This window comes from Durio zibethinus, chromosome 21 (genome assembly GCF_047325235.1).
Source record: "Durio zibethinus cultivar Kanyao isolate XHJ-2024 chromosome 21, ASM4732523v1, whole genome shotgun sequence".
Taxonomy (NCBI): domain Eukaryota; kingdom Viridiplantae; phylum Streptophyta; class Magnoliopsida; order Malvales; family Malvaceae; genus Durio; species Durio zibethinus.
In genome coordinates this window covers 14072718-14097347 of record NC_143182.1, presented here as the reverse complement: position 1 = coordinate 14097347, position 24630 = coordinate 14072718, and the positions used below count along the sequence as shown (strand labels likewise).

General features: G+C 31.7%; 1 protein-coding gene and 3 pseudogenes across 3 annotated transcripts; 3 read left to right on the top strand and 1 right to left on the bottom strand.

Moving 5' to 3' along the window:
• Window positions 1-206: 206 nt before the first annotated feature.
• Window positions 207-1612, top strand: LOC111305688 (receptor-like protein kinase FERONIA pseudogene; annotated as a pseudogene).
• A 2880-nt stretch (window positions 1613-4492) lies between these two features.
• Window positions 4493-5852, top strand: LOC149512927 (receptor-like protein kinase FERONIA pseudogene; annotated as a pseudogene). The gene has a single exon (XR_016331720.1). The product of XR_016331720.1 is annotated as a receptor-like protein kinase FERONIA pseudogene (transcript).
• Window positions 5853-10973: 5121 nt separating this feature from the next.
• LOC111306264 (receptor-like protein kinase FERONIA pseudogene) lies at window positions 10974-17064 on the top strand (annotated as a pseudogene).
• Window positions 17065-18700: 1636 nt separating this feature from the next.
• Window positions 18701-24209, bottom strand: LOC111305687 (putative disease resistance protein At1g50180). 2 transcript variants are annotated; one of them, XM_022903415.2, is made up of 3 exons: window positions 23013-24209; window positions 20171-21966; window positions 18701-19001 (listed from the first exon to the last, which is right to left on the bottom strand). In XM_022903415.2, the coding sequence occupies exons 1-2, from the start codon at window positions 24031-24033 to the stop codon at window positions 20183-20185; spliced, it is 2805 nt and encodes a 934-aa protein (XP_022759150.2). In that variant the 5' UTR covers window positions 24034-24209; the 3' UTR covers window positions 18701-19001; window positions 20171-20182. The 2 variants fall into 2 exon arrangements, with proteins under 2 accessions (XP_022759150.2, XP_022759151.2); XM_022903416.2 differs by having other exon boundaries at window positions 18701-18964.
• Window positions 24210-24630: the final 421 nt, after the last annotated feature.

Sequence of the window (24630 nt, the reverse complement as noted above, 5' to 3'; positions counted from 1 at the left end):
TTAAATACTAATTTTAATAAAATTAAAATAACATAAATATTTTATTAAAATTTTTTAATTATAATTATAATTATAATAAATTTTATTATTATTTTTAATTTCATTCCGACTAATTTTATCGCCCATCTAAAAGTAAATTAGTAGGACCCTTACTTTCGGTGGTGTTACGTTTCACACTATATGAATGATAAAAGTAACTCAACGTCAAGCAACATTTATCCTTGATGAGATAACACCACAAAAATCAATCCAATCCACACCTACTCCTTCTTTCTCGTTCTCTGCTTCAAACATGGGAGATCCTTCACGTTTTCTTTCAAGTTTCTTCAATTTCTTTACAAAAACAGCAGGGAATAGAAAATCGGATTCAAGTGAGGGAAATGAAAAGCAGGCTAAGTTACGAAATACTGCGGCTCTTCCTGGGGAAATATTAGCCCGTCAATTTTCTCTAGCCGAGATCAAAGCTGCAACCAAAAACTTTCATCAGAACTTGATTATTGGCAAAGGTTATTTGGGATATGTGTACAAAGGGTTTTTCTATGATGGGAACTTGGTTGTTGCTGTCAAACGCTCTAATCGAGGTTCATCAGATGGATGGCATGAGATCCAAACTGAATTGCAGTTGCTCAGCCAGCTGCGTCACCAACATCTCATAACTCTTATAGGGTTCTACACTGATAACAGGGAGATGATCCTTGTGTATGAATATATGAGAAACGGGACACTCCGTGATCATCTAAATGATTCTGCTAACAATCCACTCCCATTGAAGCAGAGGCTAGAGATATGCATCGGTGCAGCTCGTGGGTTACATTACCTACATACTGGAGCAAAGCAAGGAGTAATTCATCGTGATGTCAAGAGCGCCAATATTCTTTTGGATGATAAAGGGTTTGCAAGCTTTCGGATTTCGGGTTGTCCAAGATGCGCTCCCATAGAAAGTCAAAAACTTTGGAAAAAATAGATTCATTGAAGGGTACTTTTGGTTATTTGGCTCCAGAGTATGCCAGAGGAGATGGACTGACCGAAAAATCGGATGTGTACTCATTTGGGGTTGTTTTATTTGAAGTATTGTGTGCGAGAAAGGCAGTAGATGAACTTTTAAACGAGGGTTTAGTACTTCTAGCTCATTGGGCCCGTCGGTCCATAGAAGGAGGAACCATTTGTAATATTATAGATCCATATCTAAAGGGGAGGATAGCTCCAGAGTGTTTCAAGTTATTCATGGACATCGCTTATTGTTGTACTTGTGAGGAGGGAAATACACGGCCTGATATGGGTGAAGTGGTGGTGATGCTAGAGCTTGCTTTGGAGCTCCAAGAGAAAGCAGATTCTGATTCGGTGCATCTCGCTCCTCATGGTGAATATATGTATGAAGAAGTATTGTTTAGTGCTTCCGTACCTGAGTCCAGTTCTACTGTTGACAGTTTTGGTGTACAAAGTGATACTGGAATTCTGGATTCATCGTCATTCATTGAATATACAGGGACTAATAACACTGAATAGATTGCAAGTGATCATGTGAGGAAATTAAGCTAACTTTCCAATGTAAATGTACTTGTTTATTCTGCAACAGGGAAATGGAGTTCATAAATCTGCCTTTTTTTTTTTAGCTTGTTTTTATTCTGTGTTTTATATATGCTTTTTCTTTCCTTTGATTTCAATGAGACTTGTTTTGCTGAACGTTATGATGCAATTCTTCAATTTATAGTTAGATTTGATGATTGTTCTAAAGAGTATGGAACCATCAATTAGGTAGAGAAACTCTATTCAAGCACTTCTTTTCCTACTCTTTACTGAAGTTTGCTTGACATGGTCTGCTATAACATAATTGCAAAGCAAGAAGCTTGAGAGTTCATGATACTGCCAAATGATGCAGCCACTATACATTGCTGAAGGGGCCACTGCATTTATCTTCTTTTGACGCTGTGTTTGGAATGTGCCTACTGAGTTTTCTTTCCAAAAAAAAAAGAAGACAGAATGCACATGAATCCTGAAGAGAAGAAAAGAATAGGATACAAATAATCAAACACCAAGAGTAGAGCTGTTTAGACCTCAAGCTATTGAAACGTTGTTATTAACACAGTCTGTGCCAATGATTGCATGAGTTAATCATGTTAATCTCAATCAGACAACCTTTTTAATATGACCAAGAGCTTTTATGAAAAACTACTGCAGACTACAATTTTTTATATAATTTATTGTTTCTCTATCTCCATACATGATAAATATAAACACACACTGCGATCCATAATATATTGGAAATTAAGGATTTACCCTTTAGCTTCTCCACTGCCCATTGCAACTCACCGTCCTAGCTGACTAATTCTCTGCAACGTTGACAAAGTTGCAAGACTTCCTTCCATACGACCTTTGAGAACTCACATTCAAAAAATATGCAATTTTCGGATTCCTGCTTTGCTTTCTTCCCTGTTTCTTTTGCTTATTAGTTTTTTGAACAGCTTAGTTTGTTTCTTGAAGTTGGTTTTCCTGCTATCGTTGGACTAAATGAATTGAAATTACTACCAATTTAAGAAGTTCTTATTGTATTTACCTGAAAGACTTTAAAGTTCAACAATTATTAAAAATTAATAAAAAAAAATTCACAGAAAGTTGTTAATGCAATTTATAGGACATATCATTCCATGAAGAGAAATTTTGATTTTATAAATTTACTAGAAACTACAGGCCCACCATGCGAGCTGAAAAACTAATTTTACTAGTAAAATTACCTTATCTTCAATTTAAAAGTATTTTCATTATTCGATATTAGGTACAATATATGATTTGAATATTTTAAAAGTAATAGTAAATTACATCATTAATCTTTGACCTTTTCATTTTCATTTGTAATATAAAATTTCGATTTTTTTCATTCACAATCTTTGGAATTTGTTTCAATTAATTCATCTTTCCGTCCATACAACATTAAATTTTGATCAGAATATAAATGAAATTTTGTTTTCAGGCACAACCTTTTGAATTTATTCCAGATCCACTTATCAATACAATGGTTAGTTTGAAACAGAACAAACTGAGCACTTGCTATCAAAATCTACTTCTAGCTAAACCAACCAGAGTTAGGTAAGGATAATAGCATTATTAACCCAAATATAAAACTTACTTTTGCAATTAACCTTCAAATCAACATTAAACTCTTAATTTGTCTAAAATTAAATTTTAAATTTTCGAATTGCGTATCGTAAATAGCAAGAGATAACATTAATATACTGCTATGGATAGGGATGAAATTCACCACGTGAAGCTTTGGTGAACATTGTATTGGATTCTGAGTTGAAGTTAAAGAAACTTGCTTGGGAGTTGGAGTTCAATTTTAAATGGGAATAATAAGCCCTTTGATTTTAAATATGAACAGTACTGTTTTGTTCATTGTGTAATAAAGATATGGAGTCCAGCATCAAAATTTTGTTTTCTTTGTGATTTCATTAATGGTTCCCTCAACGTAAACTTGGGCAAAGAAACTCACAAATTCACTAAAGAGCGCTTTTTTGTGTTGTATTAGTTTGCTGAAGCTTTCTTGCAATATGAAGAGAGAATGTAAACACTTCTCAAAGCAGCTGTAGCTTACAAATTTAGTACTAATCTTACTTAGGATACTGTTAGGTCATGCTTGTTTCTCTGCAACTTTGTTGTTGCAGGAGATTAGTTGGTAATTAATTTATCTAATTTAAGCAAAAGAAAAAATATATATATAGTTAAGAATATATCCCTAGTGTCCACAAAGAAAAAATTACTTGAGAACCACTTATTAATATTAAAACAATTATATACAACATTAAATAAAATTTTAACTTACTTAAATTAAAGTAATTTTCATCTGTCTTATTTTTTTTGTACTTTTTTTTAATGTCATAAAATTATGTTCCTCTTCTAATACTTATTTCTTACTTTTTTTTATTAAAATATTTTTTAACATTAAAAGTCATCGATTTTATAAACAAAATAAAACTGTAATATAAAATATAATACTGAAATCAATTTTTTTTTCCTTTAAATTTCACGAAAGTCAAATAATTATAAAGAAAAAAAGAGAGAGAGAGTATTATATTGATCCCTTTGACTTGTTGTAACTCGCTCCGTGCCAGGGGAGGTACGTGAGAAGCTGCCACGAAATGCCAACGAAAGTTCACAGAAGTGACAATTAAACAAATTAGCACCAAACTCATTACTTCCCTTATTGACTCGTGAATAGTAGCCGTGGTCCCCTACCAGCACGCTTTCATTTCTTACCGTATTAATGAACTTCAATTTTTGACTTCTTAGAAAGAAGCAGCCAGGAAATTAAACATAATGGCTAATAAAATGACCAATTATGCGAGAAGATGCCATGAAATACCAACGAAAGTTCACAGAAGTGGCAATTAAAGAAATTAGCACCAAAGTCATTAATTCTCATGGACTCAGGAACAGTAGCCATAGTCCCATACCAGCAAGCTTTTATTTCTTACCGTATTAATGAACTTCAATTTTTGAATTGTTATAAAGAAGCAGCCAGGAAATTAAAGAATAATGGCTCATAAAATGACCAAAAAGAACTTGTGGTTTAATCTTTCTAGTCCAACAAATTCAATATATGAATTAAGGCAGCAAAAAACAATCAAATTTCAAACAGTTTCTTCTTTTTTCTTTCTTTTCTAGTAAATCGCTTCTCTTCAACTGCTACTAAATCCTCACCTTCCACTATGACGTATCATTTCTGTTCTCTTCTGGGCTTCTTCAAAGGTTTGAAGCAAAAAAAGAACTCCACTTTTAGACAAAGTTCAGCCCTTCCAGAGGACATATGCCGTCAATTTTCACTAGCCGAGATCAAAGCTGCTACCAACAACTTTCATCCAGACTCTGTTATTGGTGCAGTTAGATTTTGGACTACTTACAGAGGTACTATCGATGATGGAACAATGGTTGCTGTCAAACACTGCCAAAGCAGATCGTTAGACGAAGTTAGAGATTTCCGAAATGAGGTACAGATGCTTTGCCAGTTACGCCACCCACATCTCGTGTCTCTCATCGGGATCTGTCTTGAGCAAAATGAGATGTTCATTGTCTTAGAATACATGAGCAGAAGGTCTCTTGCTAATTTTTTCAATAGGAATCTGGACTATGTTCCACTTGCTTGGAAACATAGGCTACGGATATGTATTGGTGCAGCACGTGGCCTACATTACCTTCACACTGGAGCCAAGCATGCTGTAATCCACCGTGGCATCACAAGCTCAAACATACTTTTAGATGATGAATATTCTTGTAAGCTTTCCGATTTCGGCTCGTCCAAAATGGGTCCTCCTAGCATGTCAAAATCCTTCAAAAGAGTGGAGTCAAGAATAGTGGGTACTTTTGGATATATGGCTCCAGAGTATGCATTGCTTGGGGAATTGACAGAAAAGTCTGATGTCTACTCGTTTGGAATGGTTTTGTTTGAAGTTCTTTTTGGTAGAAGAGCCAATGATCGGACATTACCCGCGCATCAACAAGACTTACTTAATTATGCTAATGATGTCGTAAGGGAAGGAACAATTTATCAAGCCATTGATCCATACCTCAAGGGGAGGATAGCTCCAGAATGTTTGAAGAAATATTTGGAAATCGCTTCTAGTTGTGTCCACCACGAGGGAAATGAACGGCCAGCAATGGGTGAGGTGGAGGTGACGCTAGAGCTTGCCTTGGAGCTACAAGAGAAAGCAGACTCTGAATTGGGGGAATCGATCCTCGGTGAATGTATGTACGGAGAATTATCATTTTGTGCCTCTGTTACCAATTTTGGTCTTGGTGGATACCCACAAGAGCCAGATAGCAATAATTCGAATGAAAATAATTAAATACTTACGGAATCATATAGCAATCTATTTAGATAGTTTAACAGTCGTTTTGTTCTTGTATCAATCTAATTTCATAAATCTCTTCCGTATTTTAAAAATCTGTTATGATATATATATATATATATATTTATATTTAAATCGAAATATTTTTTATGAAATAAAATTATTAAATTTTAAAATTAAAACAAATAATATTTTATAAATTTGATGCAGATCTCTACAATTTTGAGGGATCAACTGAAATAAAAACTTTTGGCATAATTTAATTTATTAAATAAATACTTCCTTTTATCTCAATTTTTTTGTCCATATTTTATTTTTGAGATTTTTTAAAATTATGTTATATTTTTTAACATTTAAAAATCTTTTTCTTGTATTTAAAAATATTTTTTATATTTTTTATTATTTTTGACATTTAAAACCATGAAATTTTAATTTTATAAAAGAAATCTTAAATTTTGATATTTAATACATTTAAATTAAATTTTTTAAAATTTTATGGTAATCAATATATGAAATATGTTTTGGGAGGAACGGAGTATAAGAACTTGACTTGTATTCTCTTGAAAAACGAAACAGCACTGACAAGACCATAACTGTGTAACCATATTGACCCAAAGTTTTATTTTACAATCCTTTTTCTCTTTGCAGTTTCTTAGGAAATTACATTCATATAAAATACGAAATGATTCTCATTTTTTTTGCTTTGGCTTTTGCACATTGACTTGGCCCTTCTCACCTATTCATTCGATGACAAAAAGTTGAAAGCCTCCCAAATCAGCATAAGGAAAGGTTGAAGTAGAAGTTCCTACATTTCTTTACACAAAGTTGAAGCCCATATATTTCTTTACACAAATTATGAGAGGAATAAAAATTTCTAAATCATTACAAAAAATAGTATATACATGGATATTGTTAATAACTGTAGCAGCGGAACACTAAACAGTTCCTGGTCCTTTCGAACTGGCTCATACCCAATAACTATGATACGTACGAGATACAATGGGAGGTTCGGAAGGATGCCCACAAAAAAAAAGAGAAATAATAAGAAATACGAATCCGAGCCGGATACAGGTTGACATTGTGAAAATGACATGAGATAAAAAAAAAATGGGTGTGTAAAATACTATATTAGTTGAGAGCAAATAACACTACACTTTTAATTAAGAAAATGTCATGTACATTCATCTAATATGCTTATTTCACACATCCATATAATATTTTAAAATTCTATTATATATTCTTAAAATTTTAGTATTTTTCACTTACATCTCTAAAATAAAAAAGGAATGTATGAAATAAATGTATTAATCGATTGAATGTAGCACTGTCTTTTTATTAAGAAAATATTATATGCACTCATCTAGTAATACACTAATTTTACATACTAATATATATGAGTTTCTAAAATTATATTATAACTCATAAAACTTTTAGTACTTTTCACTTTTAAATTATTAGAATGTAAAATGAATATGTAAAATGAACTTATTAAATAAAATAAGTATAAACTTTTATTTGTTTCTTCACATGAGAACTTGATTTGTATTCTCTTGGAAAAAGCAATGAAAAGAACTTAATTGAATAACTAAAATAATTATAAACATTTATTTATTTCTTCGCTTGGGAACTTGACTTGTATTCTCTTGATAAACGAAACAGCAATGAAAATAACTTATTACTTAATTGTGTATAACCATGTGGACCCAAAATTTATTTTATAAATCTTAATTGTTGCTTTCATTTTGGTGGAAATTTTTTCATTTACCAATCATATCAACTCCATAAAAAGATCATTATCTATAAGAAAGGTGCACGGAAGAAAATTCAAGTAATGGATATGCATCAAATAAAAATATGCATATCTACCTAAGTCTTCGAATGAAATAATTGGTTTCTGTTTGCTTTCGTACTCTGTAAGTTATCTACACTATAAATTTTACCAAGTTACGGATGACTAGGTTTTGTTATTAATAATGCCAAATGATAGTGTTGGTTTTTTTTTTTTTTTTTTTGCTTTTTACTTTTTGCTTTTTGTTTTTTAATTTTTAGTTTTTAATTTTTTTTATCAAAATTTTTATATTTAATAAATAATTTTTAAAGATTTTATTTTTAAAAAATGAGTCCTCTTTATACCAAATAGTTTTTATTCTTTTTTTTTTAAATTTTTTTAAGATTTTAAATTTATTTATGGGACTCAATTGATATTAAGAATATTGTCACATATTTACTTTTTTTTATATATTAGATAAATATTTTTTAGATTTTAAATTCTTTTTTATCTCACCAACTTGATACCGAGACTATACCACATGGCTTTCTATTTATCGTTTTTTGCCTTTTTAATTTTTTTAATTTTTTTCATTAGATAATTTACTGTGAAAAATTAATAAATAATTTTTTTAAGAAAAATGTCAATGGAAGTGTGGATAGTAAAATAATCTGTATCTGATATATTTTGATTTGTTCGGATCAAATTCACTAAAGAGCGCTTCCTTGTGTTGTATTAGTTTGCTGAAGCTTTCTTGCAATATGACGAGAGAATGCAAACTTCTTGTAACCATGGAGTAACACTTCTCAAAGCAGCTGTGGCTTACAAATTTAGTACTAATCTTAGTCAGGATACTGTTTGGTCATGCTTGTTTCTCTGCAACTTTGTTGCTGCAGGAGATTAGTAGGTAATTAATTTATCTAATTTAAGCAAAAGAAAAAAAAAAAATATATATATATATATAGTTAAGAAAAGATACCTATAGTTTCCACAAAAAAATGTACTTGAGAACCACTTATTAATATTAAAACAATTATATACAACATTAAATAAAATTTTAACTTACTTAAATTAAAGTAATTTTCATCTGTCTTATTTTTATGATACATTTTTTTTAATGTCATAAAATTATGTTCTTTTTCTAATACTTATTTCTTACTTTTTTATATTCAAATTTTTTTTAACATTAAAAGTCATCGATTTTATAAAGAATAAAACTGTAATATAAAATATAATACAGAAATCAAAATTTTTTTTCCCTTAAATTTCACGAAAGGCAAATAATTATAGGGAAAAAAAAAGAGAGAGAGTATTATATTGATCCCTTTGACTTGTTGTAACTCCCTCCCCGCCAGGGCAGATACGTGAGAAGCTGCTACGAAATGCCAAGGAAAGTTCACAGAAGTGACAATTAAACAAATTAGCCCCAAACTCGTTAATTCTCTTATTAGACTCGTGAATAGTATTAATGAACTTCAACTTTTGACTTCTTAGAAAGAAGCAGCCAGGAAACAATAATGGCTAATAAAATGATCAATTATGCGAGAAGATGCCATGAAATACCAACGAAAGTTCACAGAAGTGACAATTATAGAAATTAGCACCAAAGTCATTAATTCTCAGAGACTCAGGATTAGTAGCCATAGTCCCCTACCAAGATTTTATTTCTTACCGTATTAATGAACTTCAATTTTTGAATTGTTATAAAGAAGCAGCCAGGAAATTAAAGAATAACGGCTCATAAAATGACCAAAAAGAAGTTGTGGTTTAATCTTTCCAATCAAACAAATTCAATATATTTTTACGGATGAATTAAGGCAGCAAAAAACAATCAAATTTCAAACAATTTCTTCTTTTTACTTTCCTTTCTAGTAAATCGCATCTCTTCAACTCCTACTAAATCCTCACCTTCCACCATGATGTATCATTTCTGTTCTTCTAATACCCCAGCCCAAATAATAATTGGACTAGATTAATATTAAAGCTCATCAGTTTATTAAGACATTATTTAGTAAAAGAAAAATGGCTAAAGTATTAGATGAAATAAAACCTAATTATCGTGAAATAGAAAGGAAATAGAGTTCTTCTTACTTATCTTTCTTAGGGTTAGAGAATATAAAAAATCAAGTTAGAGATTCATAATCAGAGGCTACAATCAAGTTAATCCCTTAAAGGTGAGTACATGACCCTTTTTTATTTAAAAAGAAATATCAAGTTGATTGCTATTATTTGGAGTTGAAGTTTTGAGAGAAAAACAAAAAAAAATCATGAAATCCTTCATTAATCTTGATGATTTATTTGGATAAATTACTGGGCTTTGTTTATTTCATGTTCTTAACATTTATTGATGATTATTGAATGGAGTTTGTAATCTGAAAGTAAGGATTTGAGTTTTTAAAGATTGAAAGAGAAATTTTATTTTTGGATGAGATGTTGTGATCTGTAATAATGAATTAAAATAGAATTTTGTATTAATGGATAGATTATTGCTGTGATTATTATATATCATTGGAAAGCATGTTGAATCTAGTTTCTAATGAAATAAACGAAAGTTAAATCCGAGTTTTCTATAAAGAGTTGTCTAATTTTAACTTAAGGATATGTAGGCTGTGAGATAACAGCATCAGGGTTGAATTACGAAATTCTTCTTAATTTGTATACAAGGATTTACAGATTAAGCCATATATTTTTGGAAAGCTTATTGAGTCTACTTTCTAATGAAATAAGCAGAATTGAATTTGGAGTTACCTGTGAATAAATATATAATTTTTATTAGAAGGCATATAGGCTGTTTGGCAGCAGTATATGACATAGATTTCAAAAATTGTTATAATTAATCTACAAGAAATTACGATGTGTGCCATATATGGTTAGAAAGCTTATCAAATCTAGTTTCTAACGCATTAAAGAGATCATAATTTCGATTTGGATATGTTGAGACATGATTATTTTAATGAAAAGAGGTCAGGCTGTTAGTATTAATTAGTTAAGTTAACCATTGTGTAACTTAGTTGATTTTTGTATAAATGGTCTAAAAAAGGGTTGATTAAATTTTGATCTATTGAAATGATCTTGGATAGGCCATTAATTATTTTGGGAGAAAAACTAAGTGGTGGAATCGAATAGAGGTAAGTAGAATCTCACACACTTTGCTTGTTTTCGAATCTATGTATATATATATATATGTGTTTCTAAATGAAAGAATGTTTTATTTCATTATTTCAGTGTATGAAAATAGGATCAAGCATATGATTATTTTGTGTTTTTGCTATGTAAATGATGGATCATGCTTATGAATGAAATGAGAAAATGATTTATGTTTAAAGAATGATTTTATGATAGCTACATTTTTATATCCTTGGAAAATGGGATCATTGACACCAAAACTAGTTCTACGACCCTGGCTAATGGAGAATATGTTGACCAATGAGATCTTAAGAGATAGTTTTGTATTTTATATGGTTTGTATTTGCACATATAAAGATGTATTATCAGTTGGATTAAATATATGGATTTTACTTGGTATATTGTTTTATGAAGAATTTTAGAATGTTTAAGAAAGAAGGCTTCGTATTACTTTGAGATTTTTTTCAAGGTAATATGGTCATGTTACGTCTTGATCTCAGGGCATGACAGAAGTAGTATCAGAGCTTAAGTTACGATCTTTGGAGAATTTTAAGAGGTAGATTATGATTTGTAGATTGTGTTGAGATTTTCTTTAAAAGCTTAAGTTAGGTTTCTTGAAGATTTTCTAAGAGTTCAGGTTATGATCCTTAAACTATGTGAGATGTTAAGGAGCTTATAATATGATTTTGAAGATTTTCTAAGAACTATGATTATAATCTTTGGAGATTTTTAAGAAGTTAATTTATGATAAGTAGATTAACAGTGATTTTCAAAGAATATAGTTTATGATCCTTGGATTGAAAGAGATATTCTATGAGTATGGTTACAATCTATATATTATGTGAAGATTTTTAAGAATTAGATGATGACATCTGGATAATGTGATAATTTTTCAAGGACATAACTTTGATCCATAAACTATAGTGGTGAGTACAAATAAATAATTCGATGAATTTTGGAGTAGTTAAAGCTTCAATGAATTTTGAGGAATCAATGATTCAATGGATTCTTGGTGTAGTTATTTTATTGATATTTATATATTGCTTTTGGATTTTGTAGTTAAGAGAAAGTGTAATTACTTTGATATAGTGCGATTTTATAAGTCGAAGAGATTTTTGACACCACTTGTAATGAGATATATTTTATAAGTTAAAGGATTATTTAAGAGAACAATTTGGTCGTTGGATATCTTATGGGTTTGAGAAAAGACTTTTGACTTAATGAGGTTTTGAAATTATTTGATAAGTGTTAAGTAAATCATTGATCAAGGATGAAGATTAGAATAGGAGTGTACATTGTTGAAATTAAAAGTATAGAATATTAGAGTTGGAATGAAATGATATGTTGAAATTTGGATGCAATTATTTATAGATTATAATGTTGGAGAATTTATTTTGATGGATTTAGTCCAAAATGTTATAATTGTGGTAAATAGCTTTATAGACGTAAAGAAAGATGTTCACTTGATTTGGTTCTACATTTTTATTAAGAAAGTATTTAAGGTTTGATTATGTGAGTTGGATGTTTGTATAGTTAATTTAAAGTTTGATCATTAAATTCCTATTTGAGGTGTACTGATATTTTTAATGGCTAAAGTGATTAATTTGTGGTTATAGTTTTTAATTGAAGTATACTATTGGATTCCTTCGAATTTTATATTTATAGAGAACATGACCTATTGTGGTATAGGGTTGTGTACTTAGCAATGAATTAAAATTGTGGTTATCTAGATGATTTAGTAAGGAAGTTAATTTTAAAGGAGTAATTGATTTACAAAAAAATATATATGTTTTGGTTAAGAATGATTGTTTGAAATCTTACAAGTGCAAATGATTGTTTGAATTTTACAAGGGTAAAAGATTGGTTGAAATCTTATAAGTGATGATTTTGTGTACTTGGTGATGTTGAGCATCTATTCAATTTTAGAGAAGTTTGATAGAACTTCTGAAATAATGTGATGCATTTGGCTATTGTTCATAATTATACTTTTGGTGTGAATTCAATTGTTTGGAGTTCTTATTGGTTCAAACTTTATAAAAGAATTTTTTTTATGGATTATGATGCATAGTTTTTAACTTTGACGTGAAGATGATAGCAATATATTTGGTAAAAAGAAAATTTGAGACATTATGATGTTTGTGGGGATTATGAAGAATCAATTGTTATATGATAATTGGTATATTAGAAAGAATAATATTCACAATTGAAGACAACTTTGATAATTAGAGATTTATGTTTGAATTTACATGGTGTAAATTTATGGATATGATCTATTGCATTGATGTCATATGTATTCTAGTGGTTAATTGATAGAAAATCTCATGTTGTCGGTGAAAAAGAAAAGAAAATTAAAGTATTATGTGATATCTTTTTGGTGACAAAATGATTTGTTGATATTGTTATTCAAGGTTGTTATGATTATGAACACATGGTGTGAAACATATTACAAGGAATTTTGTGGACACATGCTTTTCTTGTTACAAAACGATGTTATGAAAGTTAACTTATTTGAATTGTATTGGAAAAAAATATCAGAGTGCACAGTGGAAGCTTGAATTGATTTTAAGTTCTAAATTGTTGTGCTATTATTAGTTGAAAAAGTGATGAATCTTTAATAAATAAGGACTAATGGATTTTGGACAAGAATATTTTGTGTTGTCTTCATTTTTTAGGCTTTATTGTTGATTGACATTCTTTTAAGAAATGCTTATGTCATGACTTGAAGAGAAATATTTTATAACGATAGTCATAAGATAAACATTCAATGATTCATTATTTTGAGATTTTGTATGGAAGTAAATCTAAGTCTTAGACTTATTGGCATAAAGACAAAGAAGAAAAATTTTTATTTATTGAATTTATGGAACAAATGGCTGATAAATTTTGGTTGATTAAGTAATGGTTTAAAGTAAGCCCAAGAATTATACCAGAATTTGGAGATATGATCTATTATTTCAAGTGGTTAATCAATTGTACTCATTGCGAGGATTATAAAGTAAGAAAGGTTAAGTTTGTATTGTAAAGACATTTGAAGTTCTAGGAAAAGTGAAAAGGTTCAAAATAAAGAATATTGTCACCTTTAATGTTTAGTGTATATGATGAATCTATGTTAAGAGAATATCTTAGTAGACGCTATGCGATTGGATATAAGTATTTAGAAATTCAAGATGATATGAGTTTTAACGTGTTGAAATTTTTTTTTTTTGAATGGCTGATTAAAAAGAACAAGTTTTGAGGCAAGATGATTATTTTTTTTTTAAAGTTCAATGAAACAATCATACGGTAAGAGATATGATTGCAAAACTGGAGGAATGAGATATAGATGTAAATCAAGTTTCGAGGACGAAACTTCTTATAAGGAGGGGAGAATGTAATATCCCAGCCCAAATAATAATTCAGCTAGACTAATACTAAAGCCCATCAGTTTTTTAAGACATTATTTAGTAAAAAAAAAAGGGCTAAAGTATTAGAGGAAATAAAACCTAATTATCGTGAAATAGAAAAGAAATAGAGTTCTTCTTCCTCATCTTTCTTAGGGTTAGAGAATATGAAAAATCAAGTTAGAGATTCACAATCAGAGGCTACAATCAAGTTAATCCCTTAAAGGTGAGTACATGCCCTATTTTTATTTAAAAAGAAATATCAAGTTGATTGCTATTATTTGGAGTTGAAGTTTTGAGAGAAAAACCAAGAAAAATCATGAAATCCTTCATTAATCTTGATGATTTATTTGGGTAAATTATTGGGCTTTGTTTATTTCATGTTCTTAAGATTTATTGATGATTATTGAATAGAGTTTGTAGGCTGAAAGTAAGGATTTGAGTTTTTAAAGATTGAAAGAGAAATTCTATTTTTGGATGAGATGTTGTGATATGTAATAATGAATTAAAATAGAATTTTATATTAATGGATAGATTATTGCTGTGATTATTATATATCATTGGAAAGCATGTTGAATCTAGTTTCTAATGAAACAAACGAAAGTTAAATCCGAGTTTTTTTATAAAGAGTTGTCTAATTTTAACTTAAGGATATACAGGCTATGAGACAGCAGCATCAGGGTTGAATTACGAAATTCTTTTTAATTTGTATACAAGGATTTACAGATTAAGCCATATATTTTTGGAAAGCTTATTGAGTCTACTTTCCAATGAAACAAGCGGAATTGAATTTGGAGTTTTCTGTGAATAACTATATAATTTTTATTAGAAGGCATACAAGCTGTTAGGCAGCAGTATATGACGTAGATTTCAAAATTTATTATAATTAATCTACAAGGAATTACGATGTGTGTCATATATGGTTAGAAAGCTTATCAAGTCTAGTTTCTAACGCATAAAGAGATCATAATTCTGATTTGGATATGTTGAGACATGATTATTTTAATGAAAAGAAGTCAGGCTGCTAGTATTAATTAGTTAAGTTAACCATTGTGTAATTTAGTTGATTTTTGTATAAATGGTCTCAAAAAGGGTTGATTAAATTTTGATTTGTTGAAATGATTTTGGATAGGCCATTAATTATTTTGGAGGAAAAACTAAGTGGTGAAATCGAATAGAGGTAAATAGAATCTCACATACTTTGCTTGTTTTCGAATCTATTTATATATATATATATATATATATATATACATATGTTTCTAAATGAAAGAATGTTTTATTTCATTATTTTCAATGTATGAAAATAGGATTAAGCATATGATTATTTTGTGTTTTCGCTATGTAAATGATAGATCATGCTTATGAATGAAATGAGAAAATGATTTATGTTTAAAGAATGATTTTATGATAGCTACGTTTTTATATCCCTGGAAAGTGGGATCATCGACACCAAAACTAGTTCTATGACCCTGGCTAACGGAGAATATGTTGACCAATGAGATCTTAAGAGATAGTTTGGTATTTTATATGGTTTGTATTTGCACATATAAAGATGTATTATCAGTTAGATTAAATATATGAATTTTACTTGGTATATTGTTTTATGAAGAATTTTAGAATGTTTAAGAAAGAAGGCTTCATATTACTTTGAGATTTTTTTCAAAGTAATACGATCGTGTTACGTGTTGATCTCGGGACGTGACAGTTCTCTTCTGAGCTTCTTCGAAGGTTTGAAGCAAAAAAAGAACTCCACTTTTAGACAAAGTTCAGCCCTTCCAGAGGACATATGCCGTCAATTTTCACTAGCCCAGATCAAAGCTGCTACCAACAACTTTCATCCAGACTCTGTTATTGGTGCAGGTAGATTTTGGACTACTTACAGAGGTACTATCGATGATGGAACAATGGTTGCTGTCAAACACTGCCAAAGCAGATCGTTAGACGAAGTTAGAGATTTCCGAAATGAGGTACAGATACTTTGCCAGTTACGCCACCCACATCTCGTCTCTCTCATCGGGATCTGCCTTGAGCAAAATGAGACGATCATTGTCTTAGAATACAGGAGCAGGTCTCTTGCTAATTTTTTCAATAGGAATCTGGACTATGTTCCACTTGCTTGGAAACATAGGCTACAGATATGTATTGGTGCAGCACGTGGACTACATTACCTTCACACAGGAGCCAAGCATGCTGTAATCCACCGTGACATCAAAAGCTTAAACATACTTTTAGATGATGAATATTCTTGTAAGCTTTCCGATTTCAGCTCGTCCAAAATGGGTCCTCCTAGCATGTCAAAATCCTTCAAAAGATTGGAGTCAAGAAGAGCGGGTACTGCTGGATATATGGCTCCAGAATATATAATGCATGGGGAACTGACAGAAAAGTCTGATGTCTTCTCGTTTGGGGTGATTTTGTTTGAAGTTCTTTTGGGTGTAAGAGTCCGTGAGTGGACATCACCCACGTTTAAACAAAACACACTTGATCAGGCAATTGATCCATACCTCAAGGGGAGGATAGCTCCAGAATGTTTCAAGAAATACTTGGAAATTGCTTGTAGTTGTGTCCACGAAGAGGGAAATGAACGGCCAGCAATGGGTGAGGTGGAGGTAACGCTAGAGCTTGCCTTGGAGCTACAAGAGAAAGCAGACTCTGAATTTGAGGGACTCGATCCTCATGGTGAATGTATGTACGGAGAATTATCATTTTGTGGCTCTGTTACCACTTTGGTATTTGGTGGATACCCATCAGAGACAGATAGCAATAATTCCGATGAAAATAGTTAAATACTTATCGGAATCATATAGCAATTGGTGCTTCATTCCGTCGCACCAACCGGATACAGATAGATCTTTTAAGGGAAAAAAATAATTAAGTGTTTAACTCAATTGATTTATATCATACTTAAGGGAAGGCATTGATGGGGTTCAAATCTCATCACTTAAAAATCTTTTTTCCTGCGTTTTTTTATACCAACAATAAAAAGAAAGAACACAATCAGTATGTCTTACATCAGTCATTTTCATTTATTGCATGGCAGATCAAGGATGGATTAGCTACTTAGGAATGATGACAGAAATTAGTTTACGCACTAGTTTACACATCCGAGCTTATATTGATTAAATCATGTTTATTAATGTTTTTAATCAACTTTAGTAAGTCAAAATTTATGCTAATGCATTTTGCCACTGCATCAAACTAAGACTCAAGTCATCATTGGCAGACTTGATGAAACACAAAGCATACAGGGCTGACATTTCATCGTTCTGAATTATGTCTTTGGCTGTTTTTCATTCACTTTCGAGTGATCATATTAACACTACATAAGAATATCAATAAATTTGACTGGAATACACAAATCCTACTACATTTTTTCCTATATTGACCAGATAATGACAGCAACTCAAAGGATTCCCAAAAGTTGAACATTACTGCTTGATCCGAACTTTGAAATAGTTATAAGTCCTTGATCAGATGAAACTGTAACATTCAATTAAATCCAAACTTGCTTTCTTCATTTTCTACGATGAAATATATCATGACCGACACCTTGAAATAAAATTCAAAATAATATGAAATCTTTGGTTTTCATTCATGTAAAAATTCTTTAAAATAATTTTTTTATATAAAATTCATATATTTAATCCAATACTATAAAATATAAGGATCTGTCAAAAATTTGAAAGAACTAATAAAATTAGTCTAGTATTGTACTTGGTAAAAAATATGAATTGACCAATAAGCTTCAATGTCAAAATAATCTTTACAATTTGGTCTTTGTTTTCCTCAAGGCTAAATCAAATTTATTATCACTTAATCATTTGAGAAGAAAGAAAAAAAAAAAAACAAAGAGACTGAACAAATCACAACTCAACAAGTAAATCTCACATATGCTATCATATCAAATACCGATTACGCTCATCAGTTGATTGCTTGGTTGTGAGGAGACTGGTCATTTTCAAATTGAATAAAAATTTCTTGTTTTTTTGCATTTGCTGGGTAGGTGTTTGATGTGTTATTTGAATAGGATTAATATGGTTTTGAAAAGTCTTGTTATATTTTAAGTTGTGAGGTGAGTGCTATTGCTGCTTTCGCTTTCTTTTTACTATGGGTAGTAATCTTGGACACTATACGCAAAATCATTCCTTCTCTTTACTGCATTTCAATTCTTGCTTTGCTTATTTCAAATGTGAGATTGCAAATTGAAGTAGTGTCTTGTCTTTATTAGGCCACTAACTATCCTCTCCCTACTGAGTTAATGAGACTGGTGCTGACAAAGGGGTTGGCTTCAGGCAGAGAGCATATTTTTTTCAGGAGGTTAGTTCCTATTGTGATGCAAGATTAAATGCTTTTAATACAGTAATATTGTATTTGAATTCCCAGGAATCTGATGAATTGTACGAGTATGTGTTTATACATGATATTTAGCTATATCAGCCTAGCATCTATGCTGAAAAATGTTCATAACCATTTGTTATTAATAAATCTATCAAAGTTTTATTTCTCTACTCTGTTTGATGTTCTTAAGACCACATACAGAAAACACTGCTCAATATGCTTGACAAATATCACTGTTCTTCTCTATGTCAAATGATGGATAAGCATTTTATCTAAATAGTTGATCCAACAACAAGAAGCACTTAAATCAAACATGCGCAATGAACCGATTACAAATAACAGAAGTCTTCACACCAATATAAGCAATAAAACTTAAAAATCCCAAATAACAAGTGATCCTTTTACAAAGAAACAAACTTTTATGAGAGTTATTCCCTTCTCGGTAAAAAAAAAAATCTCAGCTCCAGCCCTAGAACTCTGCATCCTCTTGCTCCTTCCATCTTTCAAAGCATCTGCATATATAAATAACAGCATTCATTCCATGCATTCCTGAACATTTGAACAGAAAAATAGAGTAAACAATAGACCACAGATTTGTTAATTAAAAGAAGCAGCCGAAATTTGATATTTTGAATTATTTATATTATATAGTTGAAGATAGGATAGCTAAAAATAGAAATGCCTGCCAACATCTAGCTAGCAGCAGTAGGAATTTGCTGCAGATGAAATGCATAATTGTTTCTCTTTGGAACTCTTAATACAATAGTTTGGTTTGCTTCAATTATATTTGACAAAGCACCTGCTGTTAAAAGTTATACATTTGATGGCTGGCTATTTATGGATCTCTAGAACAAAGTAAACAAAGTGAATAACTTAAAGAAGCAATTTTTATAGTATTATCTACAATATTGTCACAACTAAGTATCAAATATATAACTTCATGCTCTATGACCCAAGAAAAGTACAAATCAATGATGAATCTTTAAAAAAGAAATTAAAGAAGCAAATTTGAGGATAGATAATTATTCCAAAAAGAAATAATAATAAATTATGGTGGAAAATGCTATGTAAGTAGAACTTCCTTTAGAGCCAAATGAATTTCCTTACCTCATTTAGTGGATAAATGAAACTGCATTAACTCAACAAGAAGAAAGAATTGCTATGATACTGCAATAATAGATCACAAGGATCTCAACAAAGAGATAGACCAGACTACAATCCAAATAGAACAAAAGATAAATCCTAAATCAATCCCAAACTCTCAATGAAACTCACATCAATCTTAAGGATTCATTCCAGACAATATCAGTTTCTAAGCTTTGAAAACAAGCTCAGCAGGCCTGTCTTCTGCAAATACAATTTCTAATTTGTTTCTTGCAACATCTAATGACAATAACTACTCTGTGACAATCTCAAAAAAGTGGGTGAGAAAGACTTGCCTTAATGAGTAACTTTTTCTGGAAGAAATTGGGATTTATTTCCAGGATATGTTGACAAAGTTCATAAAATTCTACACAAAGACGAGCTAATTGTCCTATGGAGTATAATTGAAAAATTTTGATGTGAAAGGAAACTAGTAAAAGAAATGCTTGCAAGCATAGAATAAAACTAAAATAATGCACCAATACAAGGTCTTGGTATGACATTGCACACATGCAAATTAAATATACCATTATAATGAATAAACAAATTAACATCAATGGTATCGACTCACTTACCATAATTTTGGCTTAGTTCAAAAATACAATGGAAGGCACATGTTGAACTTTGTAGAAATCTTCCCCATCTTCCTCAAGACTACTTTTGAATGCCCTAGACATCCACCTAATCTCTATTTCTCGGAGGGCAGTGATGAACCTCAGTCCATCTGGAACCATCTTCAACTTGTAGCAATCAGAAATACACAAACTACTCAGAGTAGGCATAGCTCCTTCTTCAATTGTCCACTCCTCAAAATTGGGCAACCCTCGAAGAAGTAAAGTTTTGAGTTGGGGAAAACTATCCTTAGAGCAAAGCATTTTCTTTCCAATGAAGACTTCCCATCCACTCAAGTACCTTAAGTGAGGCAGGTTTCCGAGCGCTTCCATTGGGTCTTCAACAAGTCTAGATCCCCATAAAGTTAACTTGGTGAGAGATGAAGGGAATTCATTGTTTTTGGGTAAGTTCTCTATTCTCCCTTCTACATGAAGCTTGCAAAGACGGGGACAACCAAATAGTAGTTGCCTTAAATCGACTACCTTATCAGGAAAGGAAAGAAGGTCAGTTTTTAAAGATAGGGACCTGAGGTATTGCAATGTCTCATTTGGAGGTTCAAAGATTTGGACAAATGTTTCAAAGTGTCTAGGGTCATTCAGAACAAGTTTTCGAAGGTTGGTCAATAGGAGAAGATCCTTAACATTACATTTATTAGCAGGAAAATTTACAAGTGTCTGCAAGTTGCTAAGATTGGCTAACTGTAACTTATTCGTATCGTTCACACACCACTTAGGAAGATATAGATGTCTTAACTGCTCCATCTTCCATATAACATTTGGCACTTGTACAGTTGATTCCCAAGAGACTTTATCAATGGTTTGCAAGTTCAGAGTCTGCAAGCCAACCAGATTGACCAGGGATTTTGGCAACTCTCTTATTCGTGTTCTCTTCAGACTTAAAAATCTCAACTGAATTAGAGTTCCTATATCTTCTGGTAACTTCTCCTCAAGTCCTTTAATTCCTTCAAGATCTAATACTTTCAGCAATTTGAATTTGTCAAACACAGATTTCAAAAGGCTCTCGTCATGTAATCTATGTTTTTTTGGACGGAAAAAGAATAAGGACCGAAGGTTGGGATTTTTCTGGTATTTTGGCAAAACAGGTTCTTGAACATTTTGACTCAAATAGATGGCACACCTACGAATTCTGCTTACAGACACTGGTCTAGAATACGTGGAAGATTCAAGAGCACCATTAGTTTTGTTTCCTTGCATATGATCAATGATATGGATAAAATTTTCTTGTTTGGCCTTCGACAAGCATAGATCACGCATAAGGTCATGAAGGCGACAAGTTTTTATTGTTCCTGTTGAACCCCTCACTCCCAATTGAACCATGGACCTATTTATCAAGTCATGTAAGTAGCTTTCTGCTACTTCCTCCATGATTTCATGCCTTTCTTCTACTTCCACTTCATCTTGCAAGGATACAATGCCTTCTGCAACCCATTGCTGAATTAATTTCTTTGTTGGTATGTCAAAATCTTCAGGAAACTGGCTCAAATATAAGAAACATGGTTTCAGTTGGTAAGGTAATTCATGGTAACTTAAAGCCAATACCTCAGATAGTCTAGCTTGTCGTCCTCGCTCTTTAGATCTTGCTAAGTGTGACTTGATATTTCTGTGCACCATATCCCACTCATTCAGTGTTTCTTTTGTTGCCAAAAGTCCACCAAGCACAATAAGAGCCAGTGGTAAACCTGCACAACTCCCCACCATTTCCCTCCCCAAATTCTCCATATCTTTGTCGGCTACAAAACCTGAAAAATAAAATAAAATAAAAAAGAAAATCAAAATAAAACAAGAAAAAATAGAAAATCCCAAGCCCCGTTGACTATATAACAAGATCTTTTCCTAATAATCATTCATTTTGCCACATGGGCTTGGATTATTTGTTTAGGGTGGAATTATCATTAGGATAGACATACTAAATCCAAGGTTTAGTACTCTACTTTTCTTCAAAAAAGAAAAGAAAAAAGATTATCTATTCCATTGATTGTCTTGCCTCATGAAGGAGTACCAATTAGAAAGGTTTCTCGTGTATGCTCTGCTACTTCATATACTATCACAAATTATATATCTAAGAAAGACAAGATACAAATAATGAAAGTGAGAAAGCAGTATTAAAGAAATTTAGGAATGGAACACGAATGTTCAAAGGAAATTGAAATATTTACACATCCAGCATGCTTGTGGGGAATTATGATAAGCTAAATGAAACATGTACTTGATTATTTAGCATGGCTGGTAAGGTTTAAATATTTATGCTTAATATTCCTCAATCTCTCCACTCCAGCAGTTGCCTTTGACTTTTATTACCAAATTCTTCTGGTGTCTACTTAATCTTGTTTAGTTTTGACTTAGCCTCTCGATTTTGTTTATCTTGATCATTGCTTTGCTTCCTGTAACTGTAAAGTAGCGCATGAGTGATTTTAATCTTGCCCAATGCTTGGCTAGGAATATGAGTCATAACATGGCTATAGCTAAATATGAACATATTCATTGCACTTTGCTTCAAATATGATCTGTTCGAGCTTCATCTAAACAATTCAATTAAGCCACTACTGTTGAACCATGCTAAATTTTTGTTAAGCCACCCAGAAAGGGTAGAGGAAAGCCTTGCTTTAGGCAATAGTTAGGTTAAAATTCAATTATCATATACCGCGTCATTGTAATTCCAAAGGATGGCTTCAGACAAGAGAAAGATATAGCAAAGCAGATTCCATGTGGCAGAATATGGCTAATGCGGTCAAAGATTATGGCAATCTAAATGTGTAGAAGTGTGAATAATGGAATAATTAATTACCTGGGTCGTCTTTCCTTGGAAATGCTTTCCTTTGGAACAGCTCCCAACTCTTTTCTTCATTTAAACACTCTGGTTCATGAAGAAACCCCTTCAGATCAGCATTCACAGCTACTCTCTTGTTGCGGGTTGTGAGTAATATTTTGCTACCAACAGTTGTTTCAACAGGGAAAGCAGGGCATAAAGTCTCCCATGCCTCGGTGGTCCAAATGTCATCAATTACAATCAAACATTTTTTCTCTTGCTGAACTTTATAAAGCTTCTTTGCCAACTCTTCATCTCTCATTCTCAAAATTTCTTCCTTCTCCTCCTTCGATGGGGTGATAAGCTTAAACAGAATTCCTTCCCAAACATCTCTTTGTTTGCATTGCTGTGATACATAGGCCCAAGCAAAGGCTTCAAAGTGTCTCCGGATATCTGCGTGATGATATAAGGTCTTTGCTAGGGTGGTCTTTCCGAGACCTCCCATCCCACATATAGACACAACTCGACAACGCTCCTCTTCATGAACCAACTTCTTCATTAGTTCTTCTATGTCTTCCTCGAACCCAACAATATGCTCATCGACAACATGGGAATAAGACCATCTGAGCAGCCTTTGCCTCTCTGATGCAAAGCTAGATCCTTCTACTTTTCTTGCAGTTATTCCATATGTTTGCAAACTTCTGGTCAAGTCAGAGATTGTAGATTTGATTCTCTCAATCTCTGATGCAAGATTATGAAATTCCTTGCCTTGGACAATCGATTTTCGGATCCTTCCACCTTTCTTAGATGCAAATTTGACAATGAAATTTTCAATCACATCCTCAACATCATAAGCAGCATCTCTGATTTCTGAAACCCAATTTTTAACACTCTCATCTTGATCTTGCCTTTTGTCAGCATCTTTGAGGAAGCACTGCATCCGTTTTAGTTCGATTTGCATCTGCTTGATCTGATCCTGAACTCCCCATAACAGCTTGGCCTCCTGAATTAAAAGGTCACCAAGCCTTTCCACAAGGAAAGACACCGCAGACTCAGCCATGTTATTCTTTGTTTGACATATGCAGGTGTTGCAAATAAAACAGGGGCTAAGTTTATGTCAAGGATGTAATTCAAGGCAACAGAATTTCATCGATGGAAGGACTGAAGTTCAAATGAAACTTCAGTTTGATTTACAAAAGAAAAAGTTCAAACGAAAGTTCTGTTTGAAAATTCATTGTCTAAAAAATTAAAAAGAGAAGACAAAAGAATAACTTTGGAAAGCACCGATTGAGATCGAACGGCCTAAACTAAGTCAAGGGTCATCATTTTTTTTTAATAAAGGATTGGCGTCAGTTTTGTTTTGTTTTTTTTTTAGTAATTAATTATAATTTTTGATATCTTAAATTTAAAAAAAATAAAAATTAATATTTACAATAAATAAAATATATCATTTATATTTTGAATTGTTGAATAATATATTTTTAATAAAGTTAATTATAATTTTGATTTTTTTTTATCAGAAATATGAAATTCTTTCATTACTCTGGTGAAAAATCAACATTAGTGATAGAAACAGGGAGACCCTCTCACACATGGACCTGACCTCCAAGCCACCTACCCTAGCAACATTATGGGCCGAAGTATTTGATAATTGAAC